The following is a 14,929-nucleotide window of genomic DNA, read 5'->3' on the forward strand; positions in this document are numbered from 1 at the left end:
GCAAAATTTTCATGATCCACCAGGCGAACAAAACTTTATAGAAGGTGGATTTTTGCTAATGAAATTCTTTGAAACGTTATAGCTTCTAAACTACTGAAGATATTTAAATGAAATTTGTTCCATATGATAGAGTAAAAAGTCAGCTTTTAGAAAATGTGTTACATTTTGTTTATATGCCACGCCCACTTGGAGTATTTCGTTTATTTATGCTTTAAACCTTAATATTTTTTATAATTAAAGATTATTAAAGAAATATTTAGCTTGGAAATGAAAGCGCGTATCCTTTTTTTATATTTTAGACAAATTTCAGTTTTATAGCTTTTCAAATGAGGGATATATTCGATTTTGATTAAACCGGTTTTTAGTCAAAATAAAAGTGGGCGGTAACTAATAATGATTTTATTAAACAGGCTATAACTAGAGAACTACTTAAAATATTAAAACAAAATTTTCTTTATATAATAGACATAGAAGTCAGCTTTTAGATTTTGTATATTTTTACCTCCCAGTGCCACGCCCACTTTGATAGATTTACATTTTTATAGTTTTAACCCTAATATTTAATAGAAAAGTGGGCGTGGCAAAAATTTTGTGTAAAGAGATTTAAAGCTAATTTTCTTGGTTATAAGTGTAATAATTTTCAGTTTAATATCTTTTAGTACTGGGAAAATATGCCACAAAAACCAAAAAAATCTAAAAATTTTAATTTTTGAATTTTTACAAATTTCTTGATTTAGCAGGAGAACAAAATTGTGTAGAAGGTGGTTTTTTACTAATAAATTAATTTGAATCTTTATAACTCTTAAATTACCAAAGATATTTGTATTTAAATTGCTTTAAGTGATTGAATTTTTTGAAAAATTAAACATATTTCTTTTAGATTTCTTGTTTTCAATAATCTTTTTGTTTATTTTTAATTTATAGTTTACAATATAATTTTACAAATTCTTTTTTTTTCTATTTGGTTTTAACAATTAAAATATTAACTAACTTAATACAATTTATAAATTTATAGGTATTTTTGTTTATCATTTATTTATGTTTAACTATACATAACTTAATAATTAAGTTGGTTTTAAATTGTAGATTTTGGTTTAATGAATTAAAAATGTCTGCTTAATATACATTTGACATAAATACATTAAATAATAAAACTAAAAAAATAATAATAATAAACAATTTGCGACAATTTGATTCTATAAACTTTAATTTAAATTGAGAAGACTTACTTACAATACTAATAAAAACAGTTGAAACTTTTTATCATTTTATATTTTATAAATAAATTACAAACTTAGTTTTAGTAATTCATAAAAATAATTACTTTGTTTATACACAAAATGATAAATTACAAAAAGTTGCTTTTTTCTTTTTCTATAATTAGAATTATGTATTAAACGTTATGTATGTGTAAACATTTTAGCTATTACGTATAGAAAGAATTAATTCTCTTAATTGATTCTTATTGACTTGACTTGGTTTAACTCTAGTCCTGCGAAGAATCTCTAGAGGGTGAAGACTTTGGACTTAAATTACCATCTATGTTAACAGATACAGATGATGATGATGCTGGTGGTGGAGGTGATAAGGAGCGTTTTCTGGGTGGTGGGGATGGCGAATGATTTCGATGGGAGGGTGGTGAGGGTGAATGATTTCGTCTGGTGGGTGGCGGTGTTGGATGGATTTTATGTTGCATATTTTCCATTTCGATGTCAGAACAATTATCTGAATTTGAAAGAGCTGAATCCATAGAGGTCACAGTCATATTGACCTGTTTATCGCTGCAATCTTGTGGCAGCAGTAGAGGTCTTTCAGCTGCCGATTTTTCCACATCGTTGGGATCACTCTCTTTTAATTGATTTTGTACCACGAAACTGTTGCTGTTAATGTCTTCGATGGCTTTGCGCAACTGGAAAAGAAGAGAGGAATGAAAGGAAATTAAAAAAAATATTTTACAAAAAATCTAAAATTCTTTAAAATCTAAACTTTTGATTTAAATTCCCTTTCATTTCTTGTTTTAAAAATTAAGATCATGAACATTTGTTTAAAGAAAGTTTTCCTTGTTAAAAAGGATTGTAAATTTAAGCCACGCCCACTTTTTAACTCTTAATTAAGGTGTCAAATACATATCAGAAAATTTATCAAAGTGGGCGTGGCAAATTTATTCATAGAGAAAAGCTTACTTTAATCCCTACAAAATACTAAATATTTCCAGATAATATCTCTTATAGTTTCCAATATATAGCCTTTTAAAGGCTATATATAACGCCCACTATTATTGTTTACTTAAAATTTATACAAACTTTAGGGATTACAATAAAATATCTCACTCAGTTTTAAAGATAATTGACTGAAATTTGTAATTCTAATAGAAAACAAAGTCAGCTATTATTTCTATAAAAAATAATTCACTGAAATTCTTGTAACCCCCAGTAACACGAAGGCTGGCTATGTGTTAACTAATAGTTATACTGACAGTTTTCATACAAAAATAATTTTAACCGAGTTAAGGCATAACCAGGCTTCGTGTTAATGGGGGTTAGTAAGAAATATTCAACTTCAATTTTATTCAAAATAACCTACACTAGTTTATTTAGAACTCATAAACTAAACAAGTTATTAAAAGCAAATTTTCTTTATATAATAATGATGAAAGACAGCTTTGTGATTTTTTGCCACGCCCACTTTTCTAATGTTATATATTTAAAATTTTAACTTTAATATAAACAGGAAAAGTGGGCGTGGCAACAATTCTAAATTTAGAGATTTAAAGCTCATATTTTTGTTTATAATTAGACTAAATATCAGCTCAATATTGTTTAAAACTATAAATATATTTCATACAATTTAAAAAGAGAAAAATCCATATTTTTAAAATTTTCTAAATCATGGATTTTTGCTAACAAATTTACTTTGAAATGCTGCAGCTATAAAATTAAATAAGATATTCTTATAAAATTCCCAATTAGTGATAAAATAGCATCTCAGCTTTTTGAAAATGAGAAGTTTTTAGCTGATAGGCCACGCCCATTTTTAAGTATTTTGTATATTTATAATTTAAACTTAAATATTTCTAATACGGTTCATTATTATTAAATTAAATTGCTTGAAAATGAATGCCTATGCCTTTTTCAATATTTATGACAAATTTGAGTGTTGTAGCTTTTCAATCAAAGGATTTATTTGAGTTTAAACAAAATAAGTTTTTGTTAAAATAAAAGTGGGCGTTAAGTAATAATGCGGTAATTTAACAGTCTATAACTATTAAACTATCGAAGATAATAAAACGAAATTTATATGATAGAATAGAAAGAAAGTAAGCTATATGATTTTGTGTGATTTTTTGTCTTAGAGCCACACCCACTTTATTAATTCTATATATTTATGATTTTAACCCTAAAATACATTGGAAAAGTGGGCGTGGCACAAATTCTAAGTTAATGGTATTAAAGCTCAAGTATTTGTTTATAAGTGTGCTAAATTTCAGCTTATTAAATTTTGAAACAATAGAAATATTTCACAAATATGAAAAAAGTACAATAATTACATTTAGTTGGATTTTTGCTAAAAATTTTGTTGGAAAATTGATAACTACCAAATTAGTTAAGATATTTAAATGAATTCTGCTTTATAAGATAGAATTGAATGTCAGGTATTATAAAACTTGAAATATTTGTTTAATTTTGATAAATTTTGTTTAATTTTGATTAAACATATTGTTGGTTAAAATAAAAGTGGGCGGAAACTAATAATCATTTGCTTTATAAGACCACAACTCGTAAACTACTGAAGGTATTAAAACATAATTTTCTTTATATGAAAGGGCAGAAAGTCAGGTGTTTGATGTTAAAGAATTTTACCTTCTAGTGCCACGCCCATATTTACAGATTTACATATTCAACCTTTTAGCCCTAATATCTGCTAGAAAAGTGGGCGTGATACAAATTTTAAGTCAAGCAATTTAAAGCCCATTACGTTCTTAACAATTGTAACAAGTTTCAGCTCGAAATCTTTTACAACAATGGAGATATTCTATTTTGATTAAACATATTTTTAGTTAACATAAAAGTGGGCGGTAACTAATAATGATTTCATTCTCGTAAACTACTAAGGATATTAAAACAGAATTTACTTTATATGATAGGACAGTAACTCAGCTATTTGATGTTAACTGATTTTTCTTTCTAGTGCCACGCCCATATTTCCAGATTTACATATTCAACCTTTTAGCCCTAATTACTGCTCGTAAAGTGGGCGTGGCACAAATTTTGAATCGAACAACTTTACCTTCTTAACAATTGTGGCAAAGGTTTAGCTAGAAATCTTTTACAACAATGGAGATATTTGATTTTGATTAAACTTAATTTTAGTTAAAATAAAAGTGGGCGGTTAGTGATAATGATTTTATTTATAAAATCACAACTCGTAAACTACTGAAGATATTACAACAGAATTTTCTTTATATGATAGGGCATAAAGTCAGCTATGTGATGTTAATTGTATTTTCCTTTTAGTGCCACGCCCATATTTCCTGATTTACATATTTAAACTTTTAGCCCTAATCTCTGCTCGTAAAGTGGGCGTGGCACAAATTTTGCATCAAACAACTTAAAGCCCATTACCTTTTTAACAATTGTGGCAAGTTTTAGCTCGAAATCTTTTACAACAATGGAGATATTCTATTTTGATTAAACATATTAGTTAAAATAAAAATGGGCGAAAAAAAATAATGATTTCATTCTCGTAAACTACTAAGGATATTAAAACATAATTTTCTTCATATGATAGGGCAGTAACTCAGCTATTTGATGTTAACTGATATTTCCTTCTAGTGCCACGCCCTTATTTCCAGATTTACATATTCAAACTTTTAGCCCTAATATCTGCTCGAAAAGTGGGCGTGTCACAAATTTGGAATCAAACAACATAAAGCCCATTAACTTCTTAACAATTGTGGAAAGTTTTAGCTCGAAATCTTTTACAACAATAGAGATATTGGATTTTGATTAAACATAATTTTAGTCAAAAAATAAAAGTGGGCTAAAAGAGATAATAAATTTATTTTTATTTCGGGATATAACTCCTGAACTATTAAAGACATTAAAACGTGTTGTTTATAAAATAGATATGGAAGTCAGCTTTTTAATTTTAAGTAATTCTCCTCCCAGTGCCACGCCCACCTTGCTAGATTTACATTATTACACTTTAAACACTAATATAAGTTAGAAAAGTGGACGTGGCACACATTTTGAAGTGAAACAAATAGAAGCGCATTTTCTTCTAAACAATTGTGCCTTATTAATTCAGCTCAAAATCTTTTACAAATATCTACAAAGTAATTTGAAATTATTTAAGTTCTAAGTTTTTTAAATTTAAAATGTTTTTTTTTAGAAAATTCTTACCTCTTTGAGACCAACAACACCCACCAAACGGCCAATTTTCGTGACATACGCATGATTGATGCCGACCATCGAGAATAGGGAATGGACTTTGAGTATGGAGGTGCGTTCGACCAATTGAAATGGCGATGGATCTATATGGACATTCGATTTTTCCAAATCAATGGCTTTTTGCATTTCTTCCATTTCCCATTTCTTTTGATCTTCGGGAGACATATCGATGACACGTTCTCTAGGCTAAAAAAAAATTAAAGAAAACAAAATTAATTTCCATTCAATCAAATAAAGGGATTAAAGTTATAATTACAACAGTTTCAATATTAATATTCATACACGTCAAGATAACATGAGCAAGTCTTGAGTTGATAAAAGAGAGAGACGAAAGGGAAACATCTTTTTCTTCCCCTCTCTTCTATAAATTCAAGACTTGCTCAAGTAAACTTGACGTGTGTAAACCAGCACTAAATGTATTTTAAGGTTTGGACAAACTGTCATAATTATAACCTTTAAATAATAATAATTATTAATTTATTTTTACATATAACCCACATACCAATCTAACTCTTTTAATACTGCCTTTATATGACTGTTTATTTAGTTTTATATACATACAGTTTTTTAAATGAAATGATGATAAAAAAGAGAGAGAGAGAAAAGAAAGAGAAAGAACACAAAATATACATTAAAATGTTTGCTGTACTTGGAATATCAAAAACCCATTAAATTATTAAGAAAACATTTAATAGCAAACAACAATTCCAGCATTCTTAAGCAACCTACCGCAGCCTCATCTTCAGCAGTTTTTAAATCTTGGCTTCCGCCCAAACTTTTATCCTTTGCAGTCTGCAGCATGCATTTAAATATAAACCAATTAAAAACAACCTATCATTGCTTTGTTTTTAAATAAAAAATTTACCTCTTCTTCAGTTTTTTCCAAACCATTCTTGTCTTTATTCTCACTTTTATTTTCTTGCTCATTTTTTGAATCTACCTTTTCATTGCCAACATCCTTGGCTTCCTTATGATTTGGCATTTGCCCTTCTGTATTGGTTTCCTCCTTTTGTTGAGCTTGTTTTAAAATAGTTTTCAAATTATCATGTTTCTTGAGTATAGTTTTAATCGATGGCTTATTGATCTTATTTTCTTTGGTGTTCTCCATCACTTTGGCATCGAATTCTGCCTCCGTTAGATTGTGATAGTAGGCATCTTTGCTGATTTTTGAATTCTTTAGTATAGACTTTAAGGGTTGGATTTCGGGTGCTGTTTCGGTGACCTCTTCGGTGGTATTGAGCTTTTTAGTTTTGGCATTGCTTTTGTTTTGATCGTGAACTCTTCTCCATTTGGATGTGAAGGATTTGGTGGTGGTTAAATGATTCAAGTGTAGTTTCTCTTGTTTTGGTTGTGTACCGGCTGGTACTTGCTTGCAAATATTTGATTTTGCAATTAAAATTTTTCGATAAAGTAGTGAAAGAAACAAAAAATATTGGGTGAGAGCAACGTAGGGGAATGTGGATGATGTGAAAGTGACAACGATCTTCTAGATAGAAAACATCCATTGAACATTTTGAAAGCGCCGCAATATCGCATTTTAGCGTACTAATTCTTAGTTAAAAAATGAAGTCCATAATAGAAAATTTAAATAGTATTAAACCTTTCCAAATTAGATCTCTTAAAATTGATTTTTTGAAACATGTTTTATAGCAAATATTTCTGGAGATTTGTTGAAGAAAATATTTTGATACAAAATATGTTTATAGCGACTACTTTGGTACTAAACTCTTGGTACCTAATTCAAAAGAATAAAGCCTGACCTCAGTTAAGCCAGAACGACTTTTGTTTTAATCGGCAGAATCTCCTCGTCGTCTGCTAATAGCACCTCCAAGTAGAACTGATTGGGTTCAAGTCAATTCCGTGCTGCGATCAAATGGATGCTCTCCTCCTGGATCCTGTCTAACATGCCTCGTTGGTCTCCACCAAACTGTATGATATCAAAGTTTAGATGACTCCTCCGATGACACATCCGAGAAGGAACTGTTGGGTTGTGGTCTCTAATTGCTATAACCTTTGTTTCCCCCAGGAGATGATGTTTGGATGTTATTTTAAGGCAGCATTTAGACAGCTTTGATAATTTCAAATGGATGTTCTCCTCCTGGATCAGGTCTAAAATGCCACGTTGGTCTCCACCAACTGTATGATATCGAAGTTTAGATGACTCCTCCGATGACACATCCCAGAAGGAACTGTTGCGTTGTGTTCTCTAATCGCTATTATAACCTTTGTTTCCTCCAGAAGATGATGTTCGGAGGTTATTTTAAGGCAGCATTTAGACAGACAGCTTTGAATATATCTCCACTGGGTAGCACTAAACTAAGGTGACCAGGGACAATCATAGTTGATCACTGAACGATCGATAGTTTTGTAAGCAGTTAGCAAGGTTTCTTTATCCATACGCCAAGTACTGCCGGCTATCGCAATTTGTACATGTTAGCAGTGGCGAGTGAGGAGGTAAAAAGTCCATCAAAAGTGACATCTAAAATATTCTGGTGGTTTACTGTCGGCATCTATACGCCATCGACTACGATGCCTTAGTTGAATTGCTCATCCTTCGACCAAGCGTTGAATATTGTTGCCTATGACTTTGGTAGTGAAAATTTCATTTTTCGTGCGGTGAAGGAATTGTAGATTTCGTTGAGATAACTCATCAGTGTTTTAGCCTGTCCGCATATAAGTATCATCACCACGCCTTGAGATGTTAAACAGGAGCGGATGACAGGACCCTCCCCTGAGGCACTCCTTATTAAACTCTATGGGGTTTTGAGCATATTTCTCTACTCTCCACTATCTGACTGCCGATCACTATGCATCTATGGTATAGTTGGGCATTGTGGAGTAGAGGTTGTAATGGAAGATCGTGGCTGGCGGTATCGAAGGCCTTCGACAGGTCAAATGCCTCTAGGGTAGTTCGTTCACAAGACCTCGGCTCGTTCAAACCTTGCGAGACCTGAGTGAGTATCTATATGTTCCGGAATCCATGCGATTATGGAGGAGAAGAGCTTTCATCATTGCTACAGATGACAAAACGGAAATCGGGTATCTATATCTATGAGTATCTATATGTTCCGGAATCCATGCGATTATGGAGGAGAAGAGCTTCCATCATTGCTACAGATGACAAAACGGAAATCTCTCATTTACGATTTGACGGGTTTCAGTAACGGCTCACTCCTTGGGAGTGCGGTATATTGTGGCGACTTGAAAATGTGTCGAGTCATCAGGAAAATCGCCAGTGAGAAGCATGCCAACCACCTATAGCAAAGACACTCGAAGCCCCTGCCACAGCTGTATCTTCAGCTGCCAGATTCTCGCCATCTGAATGAAAATGCGCCATTGTCACTCGTATCTCACATCAGACCCAAGGAGTGAGCCGTAGCTGAATCCCGGAAAATCGTAAGTAAGAGAGAGATAGGCCGATTTCCGTTCTGAAATCTTTAGCGAAGATACACGAAGCTCTTCTCCTCAGACAACCAGCTGGTCAACTACCAGCAGCTCCTCAATCGCATGGATTCCACAAGATATATGTAGGTACTGACTCAGGTCTATATCGACACATTTTCCAGCCGCTTTATACCATACGATCCTCTTTGAAAATCGTTGTAAGCTACATGACTCCCATCCGGCTGTGATTAAGCTATGCGATCCTTGGGTTGGATGTGAGATCTTGTGATTAAGGACCTACTAGTAGTTGCGAGGCAGCTGTAGTAGGGGAAGAAAGGAGAAAAATCGGACTATCTCTTACTTCGGATTTCCGGGTTTTAGTAAAGGCTCAGTCCACCCATTTTCCGAGCGCTGTGTATAATTATGCTCTTCACTGACAAGTTTAAAACAATTGCAAGATATTAACTCCTCACTTGCCTGGTGATTTTGCGATTTTACTGGTTGATACTCGGACAGTCAACCAGCTTGAATGAAGACAGCGAAGTTCAGATAGTTTCGCGGAACCTCCACTCTGTTTCGTGTAGGGTAACGGAAAATCATTGACGGGAAATTCTCTAACGCCTTGCCAGTCTTTTGGTTGATGTAAATCGGGAGATCATTAAAGACACCATCGATAGATTATCTAAAGCCGTGTCAGTCCAATTTCTTTAGGTTGCCGTGAATTCGGTCTCCAGAGACAAATAGTTAGGCCAATCTATTTGTCTCTTCATTCAAGGTTGTGCAGTTAATCAGATCAGAACTCGCTATAATGATATCTGGCAATCTCTGAGGCCTACGCCATTCAGAGAGCAGTATATGGATGCGTCAATTTGATTAGTCCTCCAATGATTTGTGTGCCAGAGATGAAGGTGAGCGTTAAAGTTCTCTTCCAATAAGGCTCTGATGTCGGGACGGTAGCGTTTGAAGAATGTAGACATTGCAGAGTTATGACTCAGTTTTTCCCGTTTTCGTGCGGAATACCTTAACGAATAATTCGAGTCCAGAGACTCGAATTATTCGTTAAGTTGTCTCTAAAATCTTTCCCAATACAGTTAAATTGCAATAAACTATTCGTACTGTAATCGCTGGTGTGAACGGATTGTACATATGTGCGATTGTTGTGGGGAAGATGGCGTTGTTGGGAACATGGATTTCCCATCCACTCCCCTTTATGACTTAGTCCTGAACTGTTGCTGAGGTGACACCTGCCAAACAACCGTTGCAATAATTGGATTGACATTTGGTGAAGTAGTTTCTGACAAACAATGCAGAACCATTGTATGGAATTTTGATAAACTCCTGCTCGGATCAAAAAGTTGAATCGATTTCGATTTCAATACCAACATTATCGAAATTATTACTGATAACCCTATTTGCATATAAACTTAAGGAAACACATTTTATTTCGACTTCCAGAGAAAAAATTACGTTGTATGTAGAGACACAAATCGTAATCATAAATACTCAAATCGAATTAACCAAAATTAAGAAAACTAATCGACCAATGAAATCACAAACATCTAAGAACCAGATAGGAATGACCCAAAATGTCTATGAATTAATGTTAAATAGGAAATTTTAAAAATTATTTCAGAAAAAATTACCATAATGTCAGTTGTTATATCTGATCCTTCAGATGAGCTTTGTGCTTGCTTAATTTTATAATTAATTAAAACAACATTATAAATAAATAAGAAACAACATTAACAAAACATGCAAAACCCAAAAAAAACTTAAAACCAAAAATTTCACTACCATGCAACCACTTACCAATTGAACTTTTTTCGAAATACCCGGTGTACTGGGTGCCCTATGCACCGTGGCAGCACCCGGTGTCATATCGCCCGCACTGGTGGCGGCCGATATGCTGCCCGCATCACCAGCGGCCGGCTGAACATCTTGCAAGGTGGTTGATTTCTTAAATATCGCCTCAAAGGCATTGCGTATGCGATATTCGGTACCAGTTATCGTTGTATATGGCGTTATATTGGGACTATGTAATGAGGCAGGTGCAAAGGCTTTAAGATTAAAGGAATTTGTCTTTTTCAATATGGATTTACGAGGCTGTAACGTATTATTTAATGATTCTTGTTTCTTTTTGGGCGGTAACATTTCATCGTTGGCTATTTGACGCAAACTGATAATATCAGGGGCCGGCAAGACCTCAAAGCGTGAGGGTCTTCTCATTTTTTGCTCGGCTTCTTGCTTTTTGCGCTCTTCTTCGCGGGCTCGTTCTTCGGCCTCTTTTTGCCATTTTTGTGCCACTTCCATGCGTTTCTCACGGCCTATGTGCTTCTCAATCATTTTGATGAGTTCGTAGCGTTGTACAGAGCCCAACAGAATCATATTATCGGGACTGTCTACCAGAGGCAGGGAACGCAAGGTCTTATTGGATTTTAAAACTTCCTTGAGTTTTTGATAGGAAATACCCTGCCATATATACTTGACTTCACGCACCATGAAATCTTCCACATAGATGCTGTACATGCCCGACGAGGAGGGCAATAAATCGGGCAGGTAGGGCAATTTCTTAATTAAAATAATGCTATCGTACATGGACGGTTGCAGGAGAGCAGCAATGGCATTTGCAATTAAAACCGCTATCATGACAGGCACCACATGAGTTATTTGGCCCGTCATTTCGAACACTATCACAGCTACCGATACGGTATGGGTAACAGCACCTGAGAAGGCGGCCGCACCTACCACAGCATAACCACCCGGTATAATGGGTGAAAGACGGCCGCCATAGCGTACACCCGAGGGAAACCACAAGTGCATACTTTCGCCTATCAAACGTCCCAAACCGGCACCAATTTTGAACACGGGTATGAAAATACCCGATGGTACGGGTATGGTGGAAGCCACAATGGAAAACAAAAACTGTAAAAAAAGATAAAGAAATATTTAGCTTGTTGTGAAATACAGATTTATTTGAGGTTATATTTACCGTGAACAAAACATAGCAGGCTAAATTTATAAAAACATTCGTATAGGGTGTCATCCAATGGGTAACAATAGCTGCCTGCTCCACTGTCAGATAATCCTGGCACCAAGTAAAATTACTAAACAATTGTGTAACCTGTTCATGGGTGCCCAATTCACCGGCAATAAATTGTCCAGTGCCCAAAGGAAATGATAGTGTAGATACCAATAAGGCCAAGAAACCGGGATACAAAAACCGGCTGGAAAAAATAAACAAAAAGAATTAGATTATTTGAATTTTGTAAGCACTGAAATGATTCTATAAAAGTTTTTATACTAAAATATTGCAAATATAACAAATATTAAGATCCTAGGAAGATTGTCTATTGGACTTTACTGCTTTACATCAAACACTTGTCAAAGCAATTAATTACAGGGCAATGATGTCACACATTGCACTGTCAAATGCAAAATATTGCGGTTCGAAGGACCATTTTAGGACCTTCACCAACATATACAGTGACGGACATTACAATAGAATCACTATCAATATTTCATTTAAAACTAGGAGCAATCATAAGGATTGGTGTGGGCCAGAAAATATAAAGAAGTGGCAAAATATGTTGTGGACGGACGAAACGACCATTAATTTAATTGGTGGTGATGATAAGACATGGGTTAGACGTCCAACAAATGGCAAAAACCAAAAACGTTTAAACATGGTTAGGGAAATATTATTATATGGGGATGCTTTTCTTGGTATTGCGTTGGTCCAATTTATTGGATTAAAGAAAATATGGATAAGCACTTGTATGTAAATATTTTGGAGAATGTTATAAAGCCACATGCAGAATGGAATATGCCCTTAAAATGGCTCTTCCAGCAAGATAATGACCCAAAGCACACATCAGGTCTTGCCAAAAAATGGTTTTTATATAACAAAATTCATGTTATGGAATGGCCGTCTCAATAACCAGACTTAAATCCTATGGAAAATAGTAAAAGACAAACTCGGACCTGAAAAATTGAAAAACAAGGAAGAACTTTGTTTAGGAAATATGGTATGTAATTTCTCGATCTACATGCGAAAGTTTGTTAAATTCAATCCCGAAAAGATTTGATGCTGTTATTAGAAATAATTGATATGCAACAAAATATTAAGAAAACAACGAATTCTTACGATGATTTTTTATTTTTAATCATTTTAAAACTGATTGATTCTATTTGAATGTCGCATATTTTATTTAGTCTTTTAGATTTGACATCGTTTTTAACATAAGAATGTGTTATTTTTTTATTTTATTTTTTTCTATTTATTGTTTACAAACAAATTTTAAATTTTGAAATCAAATTTTGTAGTTGTACCGCTTTAATCGAATTCATACATACATATGTAGTGACTCTATTGTATTGTCCGTCACTGTACTTTAAAATAAAAATTTTAAATATTTTTAGGTAAACGAAATTAAATTTTTTTTCCAGTTGTTTTTTAAAATTTTTTTTTTAATTTTAAATTTAATAATTTTTTTTAATTTTAAAAAAAAAATTTTTTTAGTTTTTAAATTTTTTTTTTATATTTAGTGAAAAAAATTTTGGTGAAAAAAAAAAATTCGGGTTAAAAAATTTCTTTACCGATTTTGACCCATTGTAGATCCAACTTACTATGGTCTTATATACGTCGTTGCACAGGTCTTTGAAATATCTATCATTAGATATCCATATTGTCTTATTAATGATTTAGTAATCCAGATATAGGTCAAAAATAGGTCGAAAATCGAAGTTGTCCTAGTTTTTTCCTTATATCTCAGCCATTTGTGGACCGATTTTCTCGATTTTAAATAGCGTCCGAGCCGGAAGAATTTCGGAGATATTGATGTATGAATCGTGTATGTAAGTTATTTGGGGGCTTCGGAAAGTTGATTTCAACACACAGACGGACATGGCTATATCGATTCCGCTATCTATAACGATTCAGAATATATATACTTTGTGGGGTCGCAAATGAAAAATGTGGAAAATACAAACGGAATGACAAACTTATTATACCCTTGCCACTCATGGTGAAGGGTATAAAAAGAACATTTTAAGCAAAAATAAATTTCAAAGCATCCAAAACAAACTTTTTAATTTTAAATACTTCTTTCTGCAGTCTCTATATGGAATTCACATAAAACATATGGCTAAAAGACAGCAACATTTTCAACTCAAAGTTCGAAGGACCATGAAGGACGGATGAAAATTGTATTTCAAAAACGTTTCCATACAGCTTGTACAAAATAATTTCATTATGGGCTTCTTGTTTATTATTTAGTTTGGCTGTGATAAAAGATTCCATAATTTGAGGTTCGAAGGACCAACTCAAGCTAACAAAATGAACATTGTTATTAATAGGGTGAATTCCAAAATGTATGTATGCAATGCAGTCATATCTTTATCAAGACAAAGCATGCAAACGCGTAGTTAAAATTTAAAAAAACTTATCATACTGCCTGTTTTTACTTTTTCATACATTTTGCGATATGATACATTATCAAAGTTTACACGGTTGCGTTAAGAATCGCTCGACTTTTTAAGGTTGCATTGCATACATACATTCTGGAATTCACCCATACTGCTTAATGTTTAATTCTTAAAATTTCAATGAGGTTCGAAGGACCACTCAAACACTTTAATATTGTAAAGCAATTTTTATTATCATTCTGTAGAATTTTTTTTTTAAATTTATTGTAATGTTTGATGCTACGAGGTTGCATCAATAAATCCGTGACTTTTTTTAATTTCCCGCCTCTTAACTGAAAGGGCAACACTGCTCCTTTCAACAGGAATCTGGCTGTTGATTCCTGTCAAAATTTAAATAAGCTGCATCATTTAATTTGCGTTTGACAGCCATTGTTAGCAGACTATCTAGTGACTTGAGGAGAAATTGGAATTTTTTTGCTGAAAATCAAGACTATGCTTGATAAATACTAAAACTTTGCACCATTAATTCCAATGGTAAAAAGTCGTTTTATTTCGTTGTGTCTGTACAAGCATGAAAGATGTAAAACTTTCTGGAAGCCCAGTTGAGGCCTCTACACCCTAAACAACAGAAACAATTCACGATATGCTGTTGGCCATAGGCATGTCTCTTG

General features: G+C 33.3%; 1 protein-coding gene across 10 annotated transcripts in view; it reads right to left on the reverse strand.

The window, feature by feature from the left end:
- Window positions 1-870: 870 nt before the first annotated feature.
- ClC-a (chloride channel protein 2) overlaps window positions 871-14,929 on the reverse strand; it is a 76,310-nt gene continuing 62,251 nt past the window's right edge. For all 10 annotated transcript variants that reach the window (XM_065499064.1, XM_065499071.1, XM_065499070.1 and 7 more), the window contains 4 exons: window positions 11,824-12,058; window positions 10,644-11,756; window positions 5,403-5,636; window positions 871-1,909 (listed from right to left, as the gene is read on the reverse strand). In XM_065499064.1, coding sequence (XP_065355136.1) covers window positions 1,487-1,909; window positions 5,403-5,636; window positions 10,644-11,756; window positions 11,824-12,058 — 2,005 coding nt within the window. In that variant the 3' untranslated portion in view covers window positions 871-1,486. The remainder of the gene's footprint in view (window positions 1,910-5,402; window positions 5,637-10,643; window positions 11,757-11,823; window positions 12,059-14,929) is intronic.

The sequence above is a fragment of the Calliphora vicina genome, chromosome 1, assembly GCF_958450345.1.
Source record: "Calliphora vicina chromosome 1, idCalVici1.1, whole genome shotgun sequence".
Classification (NCBI taxonomy): Eukaryota; Metazoa; Arthropoda; class Insecta; order Diptera; family Calliphoridae; genus Calliphora; species Calliphora vicina.